The following is an 18,924-nucleotide window of genomic DNA, read 5'->3' as shown; positions in this document are numbered from 1 at the left end:
CCTGCGAAATCCACACTGGGATTTCGAAGGCTTTCGCTTGTTTCATGCGATTAATTGGTAGAGGTACTGCTACTTCTCTGAATGGTGGTGAAGATAGCCGTTGGCTGTTGACGCAGGCATTCCAAACTGATTTAGTCTGTTGGTGTCCCTTGATGATCCAAAAACGTTCCCTCAGATCCGAGATGGTAGTTTTAACTCCAGTGTGTTTTAGCGAGACATGTCGATCATGGATGATTAATTTGACGACTGTATGGTGAGCGGGCAATAAGATGGCGGGTTCGATATCCCTGTTTCTTAGCGCCAGCTCTATCCTTCCTGTCACTCTAATTAGTTTGTCTCTTGCGTCCCACACGGGTCAGAGTGTGGTAATTTTCTCCTTGTTGTGTGGTTGCCGCCCTTCTTGCAGATCCTGAAACTTCTTCGGATAGGCTTCTTTTTGGAGCTGCCTGTAAATAAGTAGCTCCACCTTCTTCAGTTTCTCTACTGTCAGATGTTCTACCATTATTTGGTTCCCCTTTCATGTCTTGATTGCAGTTTTCACTTGTGTGGCGTTTGCGGGACAGTCTTTGGAGGTGAGTCGTATTATCCAGGCGTTTCTTTGGAGTAATCGATTCCATGAGGGAATTTGATCCAGATGCCATTCCACTGGAGTAGCTGGCTCTACGGATGCCACCGACATGATGACGGTTTTAGATTTGGGTTTCGCTTCAATCCTCTCACAGATACTAGGTTCTCCTTCCTCGGGTGTTGCATCCAGCCACTCGCTTTCTTCTTCTTTCAGCCATGATGGACCATTCCACCACTGCTCGGGGTGTACCAGGCTTTTCCGCTGACATTTTTGTTTTGTAGCCTTGCGTCGGCTACGGCTCCAGAAGCAGCTTCGGATGCGTCACCAAAAACATGAATCTCTGCGAATTGTATGACTCTTTTCGAGTAGCCTATCCGGTGAGGGATTTTTATATTGGCGAAGTCGTTCAACCCAGCCATAGCTGATATAAAAGTTTTTTGAATTTTGGTGGGGCTTCCACATCCCAGTCAATTTCGGCTTCCTAAAGCTTCTGTTAGCAGGAGCGTAGTGGGTGCTAGGAACTTAATGGGATCGAATACTCTTTCTGATATCCAGAGGATATTTCTTTTGGTCACTAGATTTCCAAATTCGTTGCGGCTTCGATGATTGGCGCAGGGTCGAATTAAAAGATGTCGGATTCGGTATCCCGCCGAATCCTTAGGACCTTAGGTTGACCCTCCTCCAAATTTTTACGATGGGGTCCATAAGTCCTTTCTTACTGAGAAATTTGCGGACTGCTTGGTCGTTGGTGACCTAACTCCGCATGTTGAGTTTTGCCTCCTGGAAAATGGTTTTTTGTCTTGTATCCTGGTTTTGGCTGTGGAGATGTTGTCGGTGCCTTAAAGGTAGTCTTCCACAAAAAGTTACTCCTTTAGGTGTCTTACTGTGGTGGAATAGAGTGGCTCCATGCCGTCTAGGTGCTTGTTAAGGGTAACTTTTAAGCAAGAATGGGCCAGAGCTAAGTCTAAATGGGACTCGTTTCCACTAGAGGTGAGGATGGCATTTCTGGCTCCGTGATCCACAGAAATCTGACAGCTTTAGCGTATTCAGGATGCAGGGCGATGTTCAAAAAGGCCTTTTCGGTATCTGCTATCCATGCGATCCTATGTAAACGGACTCGCATGAAAACGGCTAGCAGGTTGGGGTTAAGATTCGGACTGGTTTTGAAAACATCGTTGAGGCTTGGGCCATACTTCGATTTTGCCGCCCCATCGAAACCAGTCGAATTTTTGTGGTTGTTTTGTCCTGTCAGATGACAGGATGGTGTGACAGGTAAGTGTGGAGTCCTTCGTAGTTTAGATCTACCTCCTCTACGAAGTTTTGTACTCGCAGTTGGTCGATTTCCTTATGATAGGCTGAAAGAAGCTCTTTCGTTCTCTTTTGAGTCTTTTCACTAGACTCTCCAGTCTCCCATTTGCCATGAGAAAATTCTTTTCTAACCTCCATTTGTCCGTCTTCCACGAGATTGTAGTGAAGTATCGTCAATCTTCTGGACGGGGTAATTTGTCTCCAAAGGAGCTGAGAGGATCGTCTGGCTCCACTGCATCACAATCGTCTAAGATAGCGAAGTGTTCCAGTTTCCAAAACAGGGATAAATCAAAATCTGTTTGACGTTTTACTTCTTCTTTTACGATTTTACGATTTTCCTTTTTGCTTCTGGAGGTATGGTTGAACTCCTGGTTGGAAATTTCTTCCGTAGACCTCGGCTGGGGAGGCGAAGATTCCTTGGCCTCCTTTCGAGCTAACATTTCCTCCATGGTTTTGGAATTTTTCGTAAAATTACCCTCGGAATCAAGGCAACTGGCTGTGTACGATGATACTGTTTGGTTATTCGAAAAGCTACTGCATTGTAGCATTTTCTAGATTATCGCTTTTTCTCTTTTTAATGCTTTTTTCTTCGAAGGTCCAGCTATCATGCGAACTAGCTTTGTGTTGTATGCTCTAAGGCCGCACGGACTTTGGATAGCCGGTTTGTTAGGAATGATCTCGAACATTTGGTCTACTCCGATTAAAATGCCGACTTCTTTTCCCTGGCTGTTCGTTTCAAACGTGTCGTCAGCCATTTTTTCGTCTTCCAACCACAATTTTCTTGCGAATGCCGTGTGGGAGTAAGGTCCAGTGTCTCCAATGCAGTCCATTTCCAGGGCTGTTCTTTTGACGAGAGGGGCTCCATTCCAGGTGCCCCGAAACGCCAGTTCAACTTCATTGATCTGTTCAACTGGATTGGGTGTCCTCATTTTGAAGATTTTTGTTCCAATATTCTCCACGGCCACTACCTTCAAATTCAGTAATTTTGAAATAGATTTGGTTACCCGAGATCTATGGCTGCCATCGTCAATAAATAATATGACCTTGGTTTCTTTGCCATTAGAGCCTACCACCATCACCGTTGCCGTTTTCACCACGAGATCGCCGTGGTAGTTTGCACTGAAGACGGATGCCATAACGTTCGTTGGGGAATCTTGTTTTCGTTTACGGTCTGCTGTGCAAATTTTGTCACCTTTTTATCACATAGGGTGATGTGGTGTGTCGCTTGGCAGGGCTTGCATAAATAGTTGGTGGGGCAGTTGGCAATTTCGTGATTGACACTGAAACACCTGGCGCACAGTTTCTGCCTGGCGATGATGGCCTTTTTGTCCTTAAGGTTTACTGGACAAACCTTGGGTTAGTGTATTTCCTCACAGAAAATGCACGGCCTTGTGCATTCTCGGACGATATATTTGTCCTGTCGCCTTCGTGGTGGATTTTATGGCTGTGTAATTTGCTTTGAATTTTTGGTTGGGATGGTTTGTGGCGCTGGTTGGGATCTAGCTCCAATCGCAAGCTGAGGCTGTAGCAGCTGGTGGCTGTTTCATCGGCGTGGTTGGTGTCGTCTGCTGTGGCGTTTTTACCGTTTCCGACTTCCATCGGCTATATCTTTCAGCGGCGTCGACTTGATCCCTGATGAAGTTCAGCAGGGCTGTGATGTCGGTGATGTCGTTTGCATCGGAACTTGACCATTCTTTCTGCAATTCTGCAGGAAGTCATTTCATTAATTTGGTGCAAAGGAGTCTTCCAAAGGTGACTTTCTAAACTCCGAGTGTCTCCAAGGCGTTCATGTGGGACTGGACTGTGAGTTGTAGTCTACGCAGAGCTGATACGTCTGTCATGGACTTTACGTGATCCAGGCCGTCAAATTTGCATCAGTGGGTTTGGATGAGGGCCTTTGGTTTGGCGTAGACCCTTTTCAGTTCCGCAATGGAGATGCTGTAGTTGGCTGCGGTCAAATCCAGGTTTTCTACGCACAACGCCTCTCCTTTGACATATTTTTTTAGATATCCGGGAAGTCAAATTTTTCGACATCCGACATTGTGGACGAGGGGATGGAGACATTAATGCTCTCCCAGAATGACGTCCACTCAATGATATCTCCTTTAAAATGTTTGATTTGCCTTTGGGGAAGGCGTGTTGACTGTGGCGCAGGTATGGCTAGAACTGGAGCTACTGAGGCTGCCACTTGTGCACTGGATTGCACACTTGCACACATGTGCCGTAGCTTGGTTTTGGTCTATTAGCTGTTGAATTTGTTGCGTGTAGGCCTATTGTTGCTGAAGAATTTGGGCTGCAAACGCTTGCTGTTGTTGGGTGAGCAAGTCTTGTTGCAACTTGTTCGTATCTACATCCCGTTTTCGCTCATATTTTCTTTACTGATCTTGAAATTCAGCGTCTCGTTGGCGTTTGTACTCGTCGCGTTTGTTTTTGGTGAAAGCGAGTACCATACTAATTTATTCTTCGATTTCTACTACTGTGGAGTAATCCTGTCCGATTTGCTCCTCAGTGGCGTCGGAGGATTGTTACGTCAATCTAACTTAATCGCTTGCTTTGATGAATTTCTTATAACGTTGCTTGAGGAGGACAGTCTCTGTTGCAAGGTCGTTATCCAGTTCTTCTGTCATTTAGACGTTTTTGTACTGCTTTATTTTGTCCATTGTCCTAGTAAGGTGTCCTTTCAGGCCTGCACGTGTCGCAATGGCCCCTCGTGACATCTTGAATTTGGTTGATGGAACTAAATAAAGCACAAAAGGAAACGGGGGTTTGGATTATCTATCGCCGAAATTTCTTCTGTTGATATCGGTCTTTCCGACCTTTTCAGTTGCTTGATTCTTAGTAGTACACAGCAGGGTCCTACTTCTGGATTTCCCTTAAAGAAGTGGATGAAAAAGAAGATGAAAGTTTTTTACTTTCGGTGTTACCACTAATTGTGATTAATGGAAGGGAGTAGCGTTTGCGCTGTATTCCAGACAGTGTGCGTATTGTTTAAACTCCACTGGCTTGAGATATTCTTCCTTCCTTAAGTAGGTTACTATTTGATGTGGCGAATAAATTTGGCTCTTAGTTAGTCTTTGGTAACTTTGAGCACTGTGCCGACTTTGTTGTCAGTTATAAATAATGTCACGAAGATTGGGTGATGTGGACCGATGTGGACACTATCTAAGATAGTTGGACATTTAATGGAGTGCCAAAGACGGCTCTTCCAATAGCATAAAGAATTAAAAACAAGGTTTCAAGAAATGCGAAGAAAAATAATAAACTTAAAGAAGATTCACCGTAGCATTTGTTTCTGAAGGCTAGGTGGCATAGATAAGAAGCTTTGATAAGAAACAAAATAGAAGTTTAAAATTCTAAAAAAATAAATGAAATTGGTGGGTCTTAAGAACGCTAGTTGGCGTAAGCCTTAAATTTGAAAGAAAAAATTAAAATTTTTTAAATATATTTTATGAGGTTGTAATTTTGAACGCTATGTGGCTTAGAGGTTAACTTCTTAGGAAATTTTTTTTTTTTTTTTTTTTAAAAGGTATGTTGCCAATATCGACCACCAAGAAAGGGCTGATTACAGTGCTCCTGGCGGCCTTACATGTATTACAGATCAAATATAGTTGGTTTGAGGCAACTTGATATCAGCCAACGCGTCGTACCGTTAGGACGAATGTGACCACCACTTCGTCGTACCGTTACGTCGCGTCTTTCAATGTGCTGCCCTCAGTGGCACAATTTTAGTCATAAGACCCTATGTTGTTACATGGCACACGGGGCACAGCCTTCATTTGTTTTCTTTCCCGTGGTTTCGACGACAGCTTCTCAGCTGTTTTGTTTACTTTTTTTAAACTTATTTTGTATTTTTAGTTTATGGTTTATTTGCTACAATGTAAGTTTTATTGGAGCTAGATTAAAATGTGTGTTAATTTTATAATAAAATGTATGTATTTTACTCCTGGCAGGAAAGAATAAACATTAAATGAGAAAAACTTTTGTATTTCACTTCCACGAAGAATCCTCTATTTGGTAATGTAACATTTTTGTAAATAACTAATCAATTCAATTCAATTCTTTGACAGGAACTCACTTTTATTTAGTTATAATTAGAGGCATTAATTTCTAACAGTGTTATTTAAAGTTAAAAAAATTGCTTCAACATGAACATTTTTTTGCGCTTTCTCACTTGGGTCAAGTATTGCGCTGGTTGGATAAAAAGAAAAACTGTCATGTTGAAGCAATTTTTTTCTTTTCAACATTTTTCAATAAAAATACTTGGAAAAGATAGCTCTTTTCAAGGGCTATCGACTGATGTTGTGTTTTTCACATGCATGTAATATTTTAGCCGTAATTAATTTTTTTAATTTATAATTTTTTGCGGGGGGAGGGAAAAAGAACCAAAACTGTCAAATTTTGGGCACATCGTTTGGGTCTTATTATACGCTAAATCAATAAAGTAATACATAATTAAGATACCTTAAAACCTTTAGCATGTTTTGGAGTAAAAATTTACTTAGATAGTTATAGTTTTGGTACTATAAATTACAATAATAGTAACCTTCCTTACACCCATTATGGCGGCCATTTTGATTGCGCACCTAATTCAAATATAAATGCAATCTACAATTAACTAGCAAAGCAAACTATTTGAAAAGAAATAATAATCTATCTAAATAAAAAAAAATTTTTACATGTGCCCAGTGTTTTATATAGCATAAAAAATAGTGTATATTATTATTTTACATACAAGATACAACAGTTCCAAAAACACACATTTGAAAAAAATTTATTCCTAAACTACCTAGAGGCATTAAATAATCCATTAGTTTAAAAGGAAATATTGATTGTTTTATAATTTGAACTTGGAAAATTTTCTTTTAGGGAGTTCTGTAGTCCTTCGAACTCATGTAATTTGGAAGGTAGCCGGTGAAATAGGACCGAAACGAAAAAGGACTGGAGAAATAGGACTAAAAATTTCCAGTCCTAATTCCCCTGTAGAAATGGGGCTGGGAGAATTAGGACTGATTTTTTAACAACTGTTTTAACTTTAAATAACACTATTAGAAATTAATGCCCCTAATTATAACTAAATAAACGTGAGTTCCTGTCAAAGAATTAATTGAATTGATTAGTTATTTACAAAAATGTTACATTAATAGAGGGTTCCTCGTGGAAATGAAATAATATAAAGTTTTTCTCATTTAACGTTTATTCTTTCCTACCAGGAGTAAAATACATACATTTTATTATAAAATAAACACACATTTTAATGTAGCTTCAATAAAACTTACATTGTAGCAAATAAACAATAGAGCAAGTGACTGACGCGTACCCCCTACTGTTTTACGAACGCACCTTACTATTTTAAGAGAGAAATTGTGACTGGTGGCCATGTTTATCTCGAAATAAACATGGCTTCCAGCCGCAAAAGCTAATCTTAAAACACCAAGGTGCGTTCGTAAGACAATGGGGGTACGCGTCAGTCACTTGCTCTATAAACTAAAAATACAAAATAAGTTTTAAAAAAGTAAACAAAACAGCTGAGAAGCTGTCTTCGAAACCATAGGAAAGAAAACAAATGAAGGCTGTGCCCTTTGTGCCATGTAACAGCATAGGGTCCTATGACTAAAATTGTTCCGCTGAGGGCAGCACATGGAAAGACGCGACGTAACGGTACGTTAGGTGGCAGGTGGCAGTTCGTGATCCGCAACAGCTTCGAACATTAAAATTAAGATTTTTGTGCAGGACTACCATGATCTACTGCAAGCTGATTGGGAAGGTAAAACCAGCCTACGACAGTGTTCCTGAACTTTCTAAAGAAAAACTTGTTGCCTTTGGTACGAGACAATAATACGGCGTTGATTAGGATCAAGTTTTTGCTACTGTTTCGAATCAAGAAGCAGTCAAAGCAGCGTTTGCCGAAATTGCATCTCTCGATCTCGAAATTATTCAGTTCGATATTTTCGCGGGTGAAAAGGGAGATTGGTTATCTCTTCGCGGAGATGAGTCACCTGCTCTTTGGACAAAGGTGCGATCGTCGTGAAGAAATTATCAGGAGAAGTCCGCTCTAAGGAAGATACGGAGATACGCAGTCCGGAATGGAAGTAATTCGTGCGACGGTATACAACGCTGCCCCGAATCTGCGTTAGACGAGTCTCCATCGGGTGAGCTCCCGTAGCTGGGCTACGTTAGAGGAGTTCTTTGGTTTTCCTAGAGGTCTTCAGACGCTTCTCCGACTTCGGGTAAATGGTTAACCCCTTTATTTAAGTAAAAATATTGTTTAGATTTAAGTCATCACTTGTTGTATTCATTTGTGCTTGGGTAAAATACAAACTCGTGTGACAATATAAAATACGCGTTCTTATATGCCGCACTCGACAAACAGATTTACGCTGCATGATTTATGTCGGCGCTCTTCTATTTTCTATATATCTCACTTTTATGATGCGTCCAGATATCTCCTATGCGGTCGGTCAGGTGTCTAAATATTCTCAAAATCCTATCGAATCTCACTGGAATGCAGTTACTCAAATTTTTGCTTATCTGAATGGGACCATGGATTTTGGCATCTGGCTTGGAGGAGAGCGGATGGGGTTAATCGGCCATACTGAAGCTGATTTTGGTGGTTACAAAAACGACTATTGGTCATCTTCTGGAAGCATCCATTTCATTCACGGAGGTCCAGTATCGTGGTAAAGTAAAAAGCAAACATGTACGGCATTGTCGAAGATGGAAGCAGAATATGCAGCTACCTGCGAAGTTACGAAGACAGCTGTCTGGCTCAGCTGCCTGCTTCAATATTTTTCTGGAAGGGAACAGCAGAAGGTCCCGATTTACTGTGACAACGAAGGCGCTGTTCGGCTGGCTTCCAATGCGGAGTTCCACCAAGTAACCAAACATGTTCTCGTTAGATATCACTACATTCGCGAAAAAGTCACAGAAGGTAAAATTGAAGACAAGTATATCCCAACAGACGATCAACTGGCTGACATTTTCATGAAGCCACTGACCGGTCCAAAGTTCACGGCAATGAGAAAAAGAATCGGTGTTGGTAAACGGACCGATTAATTGGATATTACAATGAGAAAGGAGATCGTTTTAAAAACATTAATGTTATATGTACTTTCTTCTGTTAATTGAGAGTTTTTGGTTTTGAGGGAAATGTTAGATTTATTATGCACTGTTCAAACCAAAACCATAAAGTTATGCGCAGACTGACTAAGATGCGGTTTAGCATCGCATGTCTAGCTTTGACGCCTGGCCCATCTTCTGTTGGATTCTCTATCTGTTCAACTGTCATCCGGTTATTAAGAGATATACATTATATTTGGTCAATAACAAATGAGTTTATCCTAATGTAAAGGTTACAATAATACAGAGCAAGACAAAAGTGATTAAATCTGTGTTTGTTCTTAATCATTAGATTTTAACAATCTTTTAAAATCGCGTCGGCGCAATCGGGTCAACCCATGATTTCCCCCGGCTCTACCCTGGTAGACGAAGTGGCACCCCGATGGAACCCCGCATCCCCTATTTCGGGGCAGGGTAAACCCGATTAGAGCTAATCGGAGCCGATCGCTACCTGCCGGCGGTGATTTCCACGATTGATGGCTCCTCCCGTTTCCATGGTGATTTCCACGTCATACCGCTCCACGTTCCAAGTACAAGATATACACAGGGTCAAAATAAATGAAAAATAAATACTGCTGACAGTAGTATAACACTTGTGGACACGGATATTAATTGCACAGAGTATGCTGTTGAAGTGGGGTATATGGATTGCATTTGCAACAGCGATACAGCGAGCTGAATTGCTCTTTTTCCCAGAAAACATTGCTGTCGTAAAGGTGTTTTGCTGTTTGTGTGTGATAGAATTAGATTAATTTTATAAAGATTTTTATTCTACTGGTCACCCAAGGAAGTTTCTGTTCCTGCAAATTGGTTTTCATCCAAATGAAATTTTTTACTACATATATTTCTTTTAACTATAGTGTCTACTGAATATTCTTGTAGTTAATAGAGCAAGAGCGAAGCGCGTACACCCTACTGTTTTACGAACGCAGCTTACTATTTTAAGAGAGAAATTGCGGCTGGCGGCCATGTTTGTATCTTGAGGGGTACGCGCTTCGCTCTTGCTCTACACTACTTTGTAATTGTTAGCAAGTCTTAATGAGATGTTTACTTGTTTGAGTTGTGAACTTTTTGTTTGTTTGACTCTTGTTTTTTCATGTTCTGTTTGGTTTTGTTCTTTTTTTCTAGGAACTAAAGAACAGAGAAAAGCAACTTAGTAACACAAATGAAGAAGATCTACTAAACCAAGCGTCCTTCCATCTCAGTTTTCAAACACAGCCAACAGAAGATGGGCCAGTGTTTATACCATGGATAAGCCAATTGGGAGTTATAAGCAATCAAAGTCCATCTCTACCTGTATGCTATGACCAACCGTCTAACCAGAAGGATGTAATGGTACAACTAGCTCATGTTATTTGTCGACAGTCAGGATTCGTGACAGCAACCAAGTAATATATATTTATATGAATGTATGTATATCATTTTTTTATTTGATTGTATTACTTTATTTCCCTTTTTTCTTCTCAAATATCCCATACAACTGAGGTAAGGTTATTTGATGATTCAGAAAGCATGATTTTTTGCTCTTACTATTTGAATCCTGTTTTGGGATAATTTAAGACAGACAACTAGTTCTTCTCTAGTCTTATTTGCATGGAATCAATTAGTAAAGAGTTTTGTTGTATTGATTTGAGACGCTTGATGTGAAATTCCGTTATGAATAATCAACTGAAAACGGTGTGGATTACGGAAAAATGTCACAAAAGCAAAGGGAAGCTATACCGGCTTGCCTTTTTCTCATTTATTATTCTGATAAACTTTTTTGTATTTCAGTAAATTTTTTCCTGGCAAACTTGAAATTGGCATTCACAAAACTTTATGTTAACAGATGGTTTGGCATTCGAAAAGAAACATTAGGTCTGCATTCGAACTCTAGTGGTCTTAGTGCTTACTGTCGAGGTGATGAACAATTCATTGACCATTGTCGATGGCATTTCCCAATCTTACGTCCGTGCAGTCATTTTTTGGCAATTGAATGTGGTGGTGAGTTAAAAGTGCTATATATTATGGTAAATAACACAAAAAATATTTAATGTTTGTCCAGATTGTTCACATTCATATGTGATGGCAGAGGAGACTCAAATAACCTTAGCTTCTCCAGGATTTCCTATTTACATTCCATTAGTGGTATGCGAGTGGAACATTACATTGCTACCGGAGAATAATGTAAGGAGAAGTTTTAAAAATATTTATGTATGTAAACATGATATTTTGTCACTTGACTAACCGATTGTTTTTTTCTCGTCATTGAAATCAATTTTGAAAATTTCATACAATTTACCCCCTAGTTGCATATCAGGTTTCAGCAGTTCGAATTGCCTAGTCCTATCTATGATGAGGTCAAACAGTTTTTTCCATGTTTTTACTAATCACATTATTTAGCAAAGTAAATAACATGAATAGTTTTTTTCATCAGGCAATAAATGTCGTATCTTGTCGGTCGGGATCGCTGGACATCATGTCATGGCATGAGGATATTAAAAAAATGGCATTAGATGGACGATTCTGTGGCCGTTATAGTCCAGGCAAGTTTGCAATTAATACAACCATCTATGTACTACAGAGTTCTAGTAATTTTATACTCATAAATCCTAATAATATACTCATATTTAATATACTCATATTTTACTCATTAATTTCATTAAGGAAATTTGACCATTATTTCCAACCGCATCCTTATTCGATACACGGCGAGTTCCTTCAAGATGGACGACGTAACAAAAAAGGGCTTCCTCGCAGAATGCTCCCTTGTCTCCTCAGGTATTTTCTCATTGCATTCACTAGATGGTTTCATTTAGAAGAAAAGGTATCTAACATAAAATATAAAAAAAAAAAAAAATAGAAGTGATTTATTGGTAAATGGAAAGTGAGCCTATTGGTGTTGTGTTGTAAATGTTGCTCAGTCATCAGCGAAACAGGCACAAAATTTATTTTGTTTCATTACTCACAGCTCAATTGTCAAGTAATTTCGCCATCGTTCGCTGGGTACTAACAGGCAGCGGAATATTGATTACAGTTATAATCGCACTATTTCTTTGGATATGGTAAGTCGCCATTATATGACAAAACAGAAATTACAACAGATAACGGTTTATTTTTTAACTGGTTGTAATTAAAGGAAGGGGAATTTCCACAATTTGTATTTGCGCTTATGTTTAAACTGTTGCTGGGCAAATTCTATCCCGACGAGGGAAGGTCGTCTGAGCTTAGCAAGATCACCTCTATCCGCAGTCGTGTTACCACCGCCTGTGGAAACATTTAGCCATATAGCCGGCTTAGAAGATCAGCGTATGGAGATCATACATGGACGCCGCATAAGTGTAACAAAAGAACTTGATCAAGAATGTGATATTCGTCACTGGGACCAAACCCGTCGTCTGGAAAAGTGGCATTCCACCAACCGTACCACTCGGTCTTCGTCAGCTGATTTCGCTTCCATGCAAAGTATGTATTTCTCACTAGCAAGTATAATGGCCCGAAATCGAAATACGAGTGAAATATATTCCTTGAAGCGTAGTGTAATAATTTTTGCTCAATAATTTTTCACACAGAGGGAATGTTGCTCTATGGAGAATACTTTACATGGATTTGTGTTTGCTTAAGAATAAACACTTTTTCTTATATGCGTTTCTTGATACTGTTCTATGCTACAGGTATTGAACTGAAGGATAAAATTTCACTTGTTACTACGCCGAAAGATAGAAATGGAAGCCATATCTATGAAGAGATCGACATCAACTTACAAAATGGAAAGTATACAACCCCTTTTTTACTTTTAGGACATGTTGTATTTTAAGACTCACCTACACTATCATCATGAATCATTATTTATGTTGGCTGTGACAGGTTGTCCTGAAGCCACGTGTATCCGATCAGTATCGAGCACAGCACCACCCAGAATGATGATGCCATTCATCGGCAGAAGCCTTTTCGATCGACCACCGGTGATGTTGTATCAACAAACGTCAACGTTTGAACCCTTGAATACCACCATTTTGGTCTCGGGATCTTCAATACCATCACATCCAGAAAAATCTCATGAATGCCAATTGGACCACTCAGTTTTCCATCGTCCTCCGTGTTTCCATTGCAGGTTGCATCGTGTAGTTACAGAGCTGAAACAGTGCTAATTATTGATAAATTTTTAAGGAGCAGCGGATCCGCGTTTTCAACCTCTTCTCATTTAGCACTATCGAGTGAATCAGGTACGTTCGATGTTCCCTTTAAAAATTCTCTGGTCGAAAAAATTATTATTATTAGTATAACTGATATATTTTCCCTCAATTTTTAATCAATTTCTTGTACTCTTTGTGGCTGCTAGGCGACAGCGCATCTCTTAGCGGTATCTATGTGAATCCAGAGCCGGAGACTGACGAATAATGATTGACGCTTTTTAAAATGTAGTCAATATCATGGCAACTGGCTGTAAAATATAATCATATATTATTATTTGAAATTTGGCTAGTGAAATACATACAATAGACCAAGATCGGATGCTGAGTTGCCAAGGCTGAATTCCGACCTGGGGTATTTGTCCTCTCGGGCCCTATAGGAGGGAAATGAAAAATAATATATTTAATTAAGTTGTAGTTAGTTTTATTACAAAATATTTTGGAATCGTGTGCTATACCTCTGTGCTGATATAATACAAAAAATTTTATCTCCAAAAAAGCTGTTATTTTTCCAGGAAACTTTTTGAAAGGTACTTGTTTACAATGTACCGTAGCAGACGTAAAGTGATTGACTGTGACTAGTGACTGTAGTGTCAAACTGTTTTCGTTTTTTATGTCATGAGTAGTGTAGTTTGTGATGTCAGTAATGAGTTATTTGACACAATTAGTCTTTTTAAGTTATCTGATTATACTAAAGGACTTATTCATAAGGAAAAAGAAATTTACTTAGAAAAACGTCTGCTTCTTGTTCTACAGTTGTAATACGGGGACCCCCCTCCCCGTATTACGGGGAGTTGTGGAAAGGTAAACAAGTACCTTTCAAAAAGTTTCCTGGAAAAATAACAGCTTTTTTGGAGATAAAATTTTTTGTATTATATCAGCACAGAGGTATAGTACACGATTCCAAAAGATTTTGTAATAAAACTAACTACAACTTAATTAAATATATTATTTTTCATTTCCCTCCTATAGACCAAGATCGGATGCTGAGTTGCCAAGGCTGAATTCCGACCTGGGGTATTTTTCCTCTCGGGCCCTATAGGAGGGAAATGAAAAATAATATATTTAATTAAGTTGTAGTTAGTTTTATTACAAAATCTTTTGGAATCGTGTACTATACCTCTGTGCTGATATAATAAAAAATATTTTATCTCCAAAAAAGCTGTTATTTTTCCAGGAACTTTTTTGAAAGGTACTTGTTTACAATGTACCGTAGCAGACGTAAAGTGATTGACTGTGACTAGTGACTGTAGTGTCAAACTGTTTTCGTTTTTAATGTTATGAGTAGTGTAGTTTATAATGACGGTAATGAGTTATTTGACACAATTGGTCTTTTTAGGTTATCTGATTATGCTAAAGGACTTATTCATAAGGAAAAATAAGTTTACTTAGAAAAACAAGTACCTTTCATTAATATTCCAGGAAAAATAACAGCTTTTTTGGAGATAAAATATTTCGTATTATATCAGAACAGAGGTAAAGTACACGATTCCAAAAGATTTTGTAACGAAACTAACTACAACTTAATTAAATATATTATTTTTCATTTCCCTCCTATAAGGCCCGAGAGGAAAAATACCGCAGGTCGGAATACAGACTTGGCAACTCAGCATCCGATCTTGGTCTATAGGGCCCGAGAGGACAAATACAATACCCCAGGTCGGAATTCAGCCTTGGCAACTCAGCATCCGATCTTGGTCTATTAACAAACTGGTGACTATCTAGCAAACTAGTATACTTATAAAGGCTAAATTCATATTTTTCCAATATCGCCGAGCGTCAGCATTGAAGAAGGTTAAAAAAATCGTGAAATCAATTTCTAGGGCACCTCCCCGGATGTCATAAAATCTGATTTGCTGTTACCGCGATCATGCAACAATCTTCATCCGTTATTGGAAACGTTGGTGGCTCAAAACGGATACTTTGAGACGTGACCAACGGATCCGTTTCCATTAACTCATGTGAATCCAATTGCACACGCCACCTTTCTAATCAACACAAACTCCATCTGAAAACGGACTATGGTCCGTTCTTGTGTAAATTACTAAATTTTTATTATTTACGTTTATTGTTTGTTTTTCGTTTTTTCAGTTATACAAATGCAATCTTTGTACATTTAGGAAATCTATTTCATTTTATAGAATATAATTAAAGTCACACCTGGAAGCAGATGATAGACATCAGGATAGCGTTGAATTTAACCAAACACTGGATGCTTTCTGAAATTCAATTAAAAAACTTTTATTACAACACCCAATCGCGACGGCTACAAAGCCTCAAGTGGGGGTGGGATTTTATCTTTTTGGAACCTTTTGTGAACTTTAAGCGTGGTTTACTGTTGGTGATTGAAAAAACGTGGATTTTCTTTGCTTCTTTGAATATTGATTTTTCACTTTCCGTATCCCTATTTTATGATAATATTTTTTTAAATCCCTGTTTTCCAAAAATTCTATTTCTGCTGCCCATTTTCGAACACTTCCTGTCATGCTACGAAGTTTTTAAGCACTGATTCTTACTTGCCGCTTTCTTGGCTATCTTTTCATCTGTTTATTTTCATTTTGTTTCATTTTTACCTGCTTTTCCGGCGATTTTCCCTAAACACCGCGGCTTCACCTCGGGTTTCCCATAAGAGCCTGTGAGTTTCTTTCAATCACCTTTTCTAGTACTTGTAATTGACCCACGTTATTGTTTTTGCTCTTTCCTTAATCAACATCTTCTTAGCATCATTTTGATGTGTCTGTTTTAAACATTCCTTCATGTTATGATTTTTACGCCTAAGACTTGTATTGCTGTTTGGCCGTTGCGCGTTTCTTCACGTTTTCACGTGTTTGACCGCCTGAAAATATTCTCACGTGTATTTCAAGATTTTTCCCTGAATTGCCATTCAATTTCACATCATAGGATACCTTTGGTTTTGAGATATCTTGAACGGTTTGAAATTTAGTCATGGAAAAGGGTTACCCATTTTAGGTTTTTCACGAAAACCGATTGCCGGCTCTCAGAAAATCTTGGTTTTTACCATTTCTGATCGATTTGCTTTCACTTAATTTGGTTTTTTAACCCATTTTCATACTTGTCGTACCAAGGGCTTTATTTTAAGTGGTTTATTTGTTCAAATTACAGTGCCGGTCCAGTTATGGAACCGCCTAGCTATGGGACCGGTTCGGTTATCGAACCGATTTTTCTTTGCCGTGTTTCAGCGCCACCGTTGGCCGTATTATGAACTATATCGATTTTCTATGGCGGGAATGAATGGGTTTTGCCTTTTAAAACATGCAAAAAAATATTAATGGAATTGGTTTTCTCTTTTTAGGCAATGTTGTACATCCGTTCAATGACCCAACTAATAATAAGAGGCGGTAAAGTTATTCTAAGACCGTCAAAGTTTGAGGGATGAAAGAACCGACGATAGGTGGCACTAAGATCGAGTGCTTAGTTATAGAACCATTCAGTTATAGAACCGTGCACAGGCCGGTTCTATAACTGGACCGGCACTGTATAACAAGTGTTAAAGTTTTTTGGGGTGTTTTTCAATGAGGCTTTAATTGCGAGCGCCAGATTGTGTCGTCGTAACCCTTGTTTTTTTGTCTGATTGGCTCTTACTAGGGAATAAGGCTGTGGCCCAGACCAAATGAGACGGGTTTTTTCTTAAAGGGTTAAAATTAACGGGGTTTTTTCCATAAAGGGTTTTGAACCGGGTCGACGATTTAAAAAAATGACCCGTCCCGCTTGACCCATGGGTCAGAAAAAACAACCCGGGTCGGGTCATGTCCCGCGTAATTATTCGGTCAAACGCACTTTTCTTCTCTTCTTTTCAGTCTCGTCATCAGACTCAACCATTACAACGTTTATATTTGCAAAACTTCTTTTTTTGCCAGCAGCAGGACAGGATTTAGGTACATTTGGACGTTTTCTGCGACTGGTGGCCAATTTTCAAAACGATTTTTTCCACTATCCACAATATCTTTACATTTTTTTACAATGAGCTAGAACTTGAAGTAGGAAAGCATAGCATTTTAGCATAGTCTCCAACAGATCAAAACTATATGTGATTTTGTTTGGCATAGAATTGTGTAAAACTTGTGAAGAAATTGTGGAAAGTGGAAAAATTGTTTTGAAAATTGGCCACCAGTCGCAGCACTATATTGAGACAAACGTCCCGAGGCGCCTATGGGTTGGTGACTTGGTGGGAGGACCCAAGTTCCCAAATACGCAGAGAGATACCCCGATTCCTGGCTGTTACTGTAGATTGCTATGTTTTTAAGCTATAGACTAGTTTCGGATGCTGCGTTGCAAAATTTAAAAAAATCCAGGGGGGTTTCGATTGCAGGGGGAGATAGGAAAAAAGGGGGTTTTTGATTTATTTACCCTAGTAATACTTTTCCAATTCAGGAAATGTTCTAGAATACTACACTTTAAGACATTCTGCGTGTTCTCCAGTCTTTAAAAATAATTAATCATCCCTAGTTTATCCATAATCCCCATATCCACATATGAATCACCCATGTTTACATATTTTCTTGACACTAGAAACGCAAAAAATACTAAACAGCATCCCTAGCCTTTTACTTGAATTAATTTTCATGGATAAACTAGGGATGATTAATTTTTTATAAAGACTGGAGAAGACGCAGAATGTCTTAAAGTGTAGTATTCTAGAACATTTCCTGAATTGGAAAAGTATTACTACCTAGCCTTTTACTTGAATTAATTTTCATGGATAAACTAGGGATGATTAATTATTTATAAAGACTGGAGAAGACGCACAATGTCTTAAAGTGTAGTATTCTAGAACATTTCCTGAATTGGAAAAGTATTACTAGGGTAAATAAATCAAAAACCCCCTTTTTTCCTATCTCCCCCTGCTAGGGCTGTGGCCCGGACCAAATGGGACGGGTTTTTTCTTAAGGGGTTAAAATTAACGGGTTTTTTTCCTTAAACGGTTTTGAACCGGGTCGACGAGGCAAAAAAAAATGTCCCGTCCCGCTTGACCCGTGGGTCAGAAAAAACAACCCGGGTCGGGTCATGTCCCGCGTAATTATCGGGTCAAATGCACTTTTCTTCTCTTCTTTTCAGTCTCGTCATCAGACTCAACCATTACAACGTTTATATTTGGAGAACTTCTTTTTTTGCCAGCAGCATCGCCTGATTGACAGGATTTAGGTACATTTGGACGTTTTCTGCGAATGGTGGCCAATTTTCAAAACGATTTTTTCCACTATCCACAATATCTTTAAATTTTTTTACAATGAGCTAGAACTTGAAGTAGGAAAGCATAGCATTTTAGCATAGTCTCCAGCAGTTCAAAACTATATGTGATTTTGTTTGGCATGGAATTGTGTAAAACTTGTGTAGAAATTGTGGAAAGTGGAAAAATTGTTTTGAAAATTGGTCACCAGTCGCAGCACTATATTGAGACAAACGTCCCGAGGCGCCTGTGGGTTGGTGACTTGGTGGGAGGACCTAAGTTCCCAAGTACGCAGAGAGATACCCCGATTCCTGACCGTTACTGTAGAATGCTATGTTTTTAAGCTATTCTGCTTTGTTGACTCGTAACTTAGCGTAAGAGTTAAAACCTTCTTTGTCTTACTACTAGATGGCGCCACATCTCGGGTTAGCCCGAGACCCCTTGAACCGTCCCGAAACGCGTCCCAAAAAAAAAAATTCCGTAAAGGGTTGCCTTTTATCGTTTTTTTTTTTCTTGACCCGGGATCTGACCCGGGTTTTCATGACCCGGGCCACAGCCCTAGCAGAGTAATA

At 39.2% G+C, this 18,924-nt stretch overlaps 1 protein-coding gene across 8 annotated transcripts; it reads left to right on the top strand.

The window, feature by feature from the left end:
• The first annotated feature begins 9,534 nt into the window (after positions 1 to 9,534).
• LOC116917883 lies at positions 9,535 to 13,481 on the top strand. Of its 8 annotated transcripts, none has more exons than XM_032923482.2 (13): positions 9,535 to 9,708; positions 10,121 to 10,380; positions 10,821 to 10,975; positions 11,037 to 11,158; positions 11,281 to 11,331; positions 11,409 to 11,562; positions 11,639 to 11,752; positions 11,943 to 12,036; positions 12,111 to 12,436; positions 12,544 to 12,741; positions 12,839 to 13,085; positions 13,142 to 13,197; positions 13,314 to 13,481. In XM_032923482.2, exons 1-13 carry the CDS (start codon positions 9,616 to 9,618, stop codon positions 13,370 to 13,372), a joined length of 1,929 nt encoding a protein of 642 aa, XP_032779373.2. In that variant the 5' UTR covers positions 9,535 to 9,615; the 3' UTR covers positions 13,373 to 13,481. The 8 variants fall into 8 exon arrangements, with proteins under 8 accessions (XP_032779373.2, XP_032779374.2, XP_032779380.2 ...); XM_032923483.2 differs by having other exon boundaries at positions 9,536 to 9,708; positions 13,148 to 13,197; XM_032923484.2 differs by having other exon boundaries at positions 9,539 to 9,708; positions 11,409 to 11,517.
• The last annotated feature ends 5,443 nt before the right edge of the window (positions 13,482 to 18,924 follow it).

The sequence above is a fragment of the Daphnia magna genome, linkage group LG1, assembly GCF_020631705.1.
Source record: "Daphnia magna isolate NIES linkage group LG1, ASM2063170v1.1, whole genome shotgun sequence".
Classification (NCBI taxonomy): Eukaryota; Metazoa; Arthropoda; class Branchiopoda; order Diplostraca; family Daphniidae; genus Daphnia; species Daphnia magna.
This window is presented reverse-complemented; position numbering and strand designations above follow the sequence as displayed.

What these genes read in the sequence shown, in the direction of transcription:
- LOC116917883 (XM_032923482.2), top strand. Translation starts at nt 9,616, where the DNA reads ATGCTGTTGAAGTGGGGTATATGGATTGCATTTGCAACAGCGATACAG. An exon ending in GGATTCGTGACAGCAACCAA is followed by an intron (nt 10,381 to 10,820) that starts GTAATATATATT and finishes TTATGTTAACAG; the next exon opens with ATGGTTTGGCATTCGAAAAG. An exon ending in ATGCTCCCTTGTCTCCTCAG is followed by an intron (nt 11,753 to 11,942) that starts GTATTTTCTCAT and finishes CATTACTCACAG; the next exon opens with CTCAATTGTCAAGTAATTTC.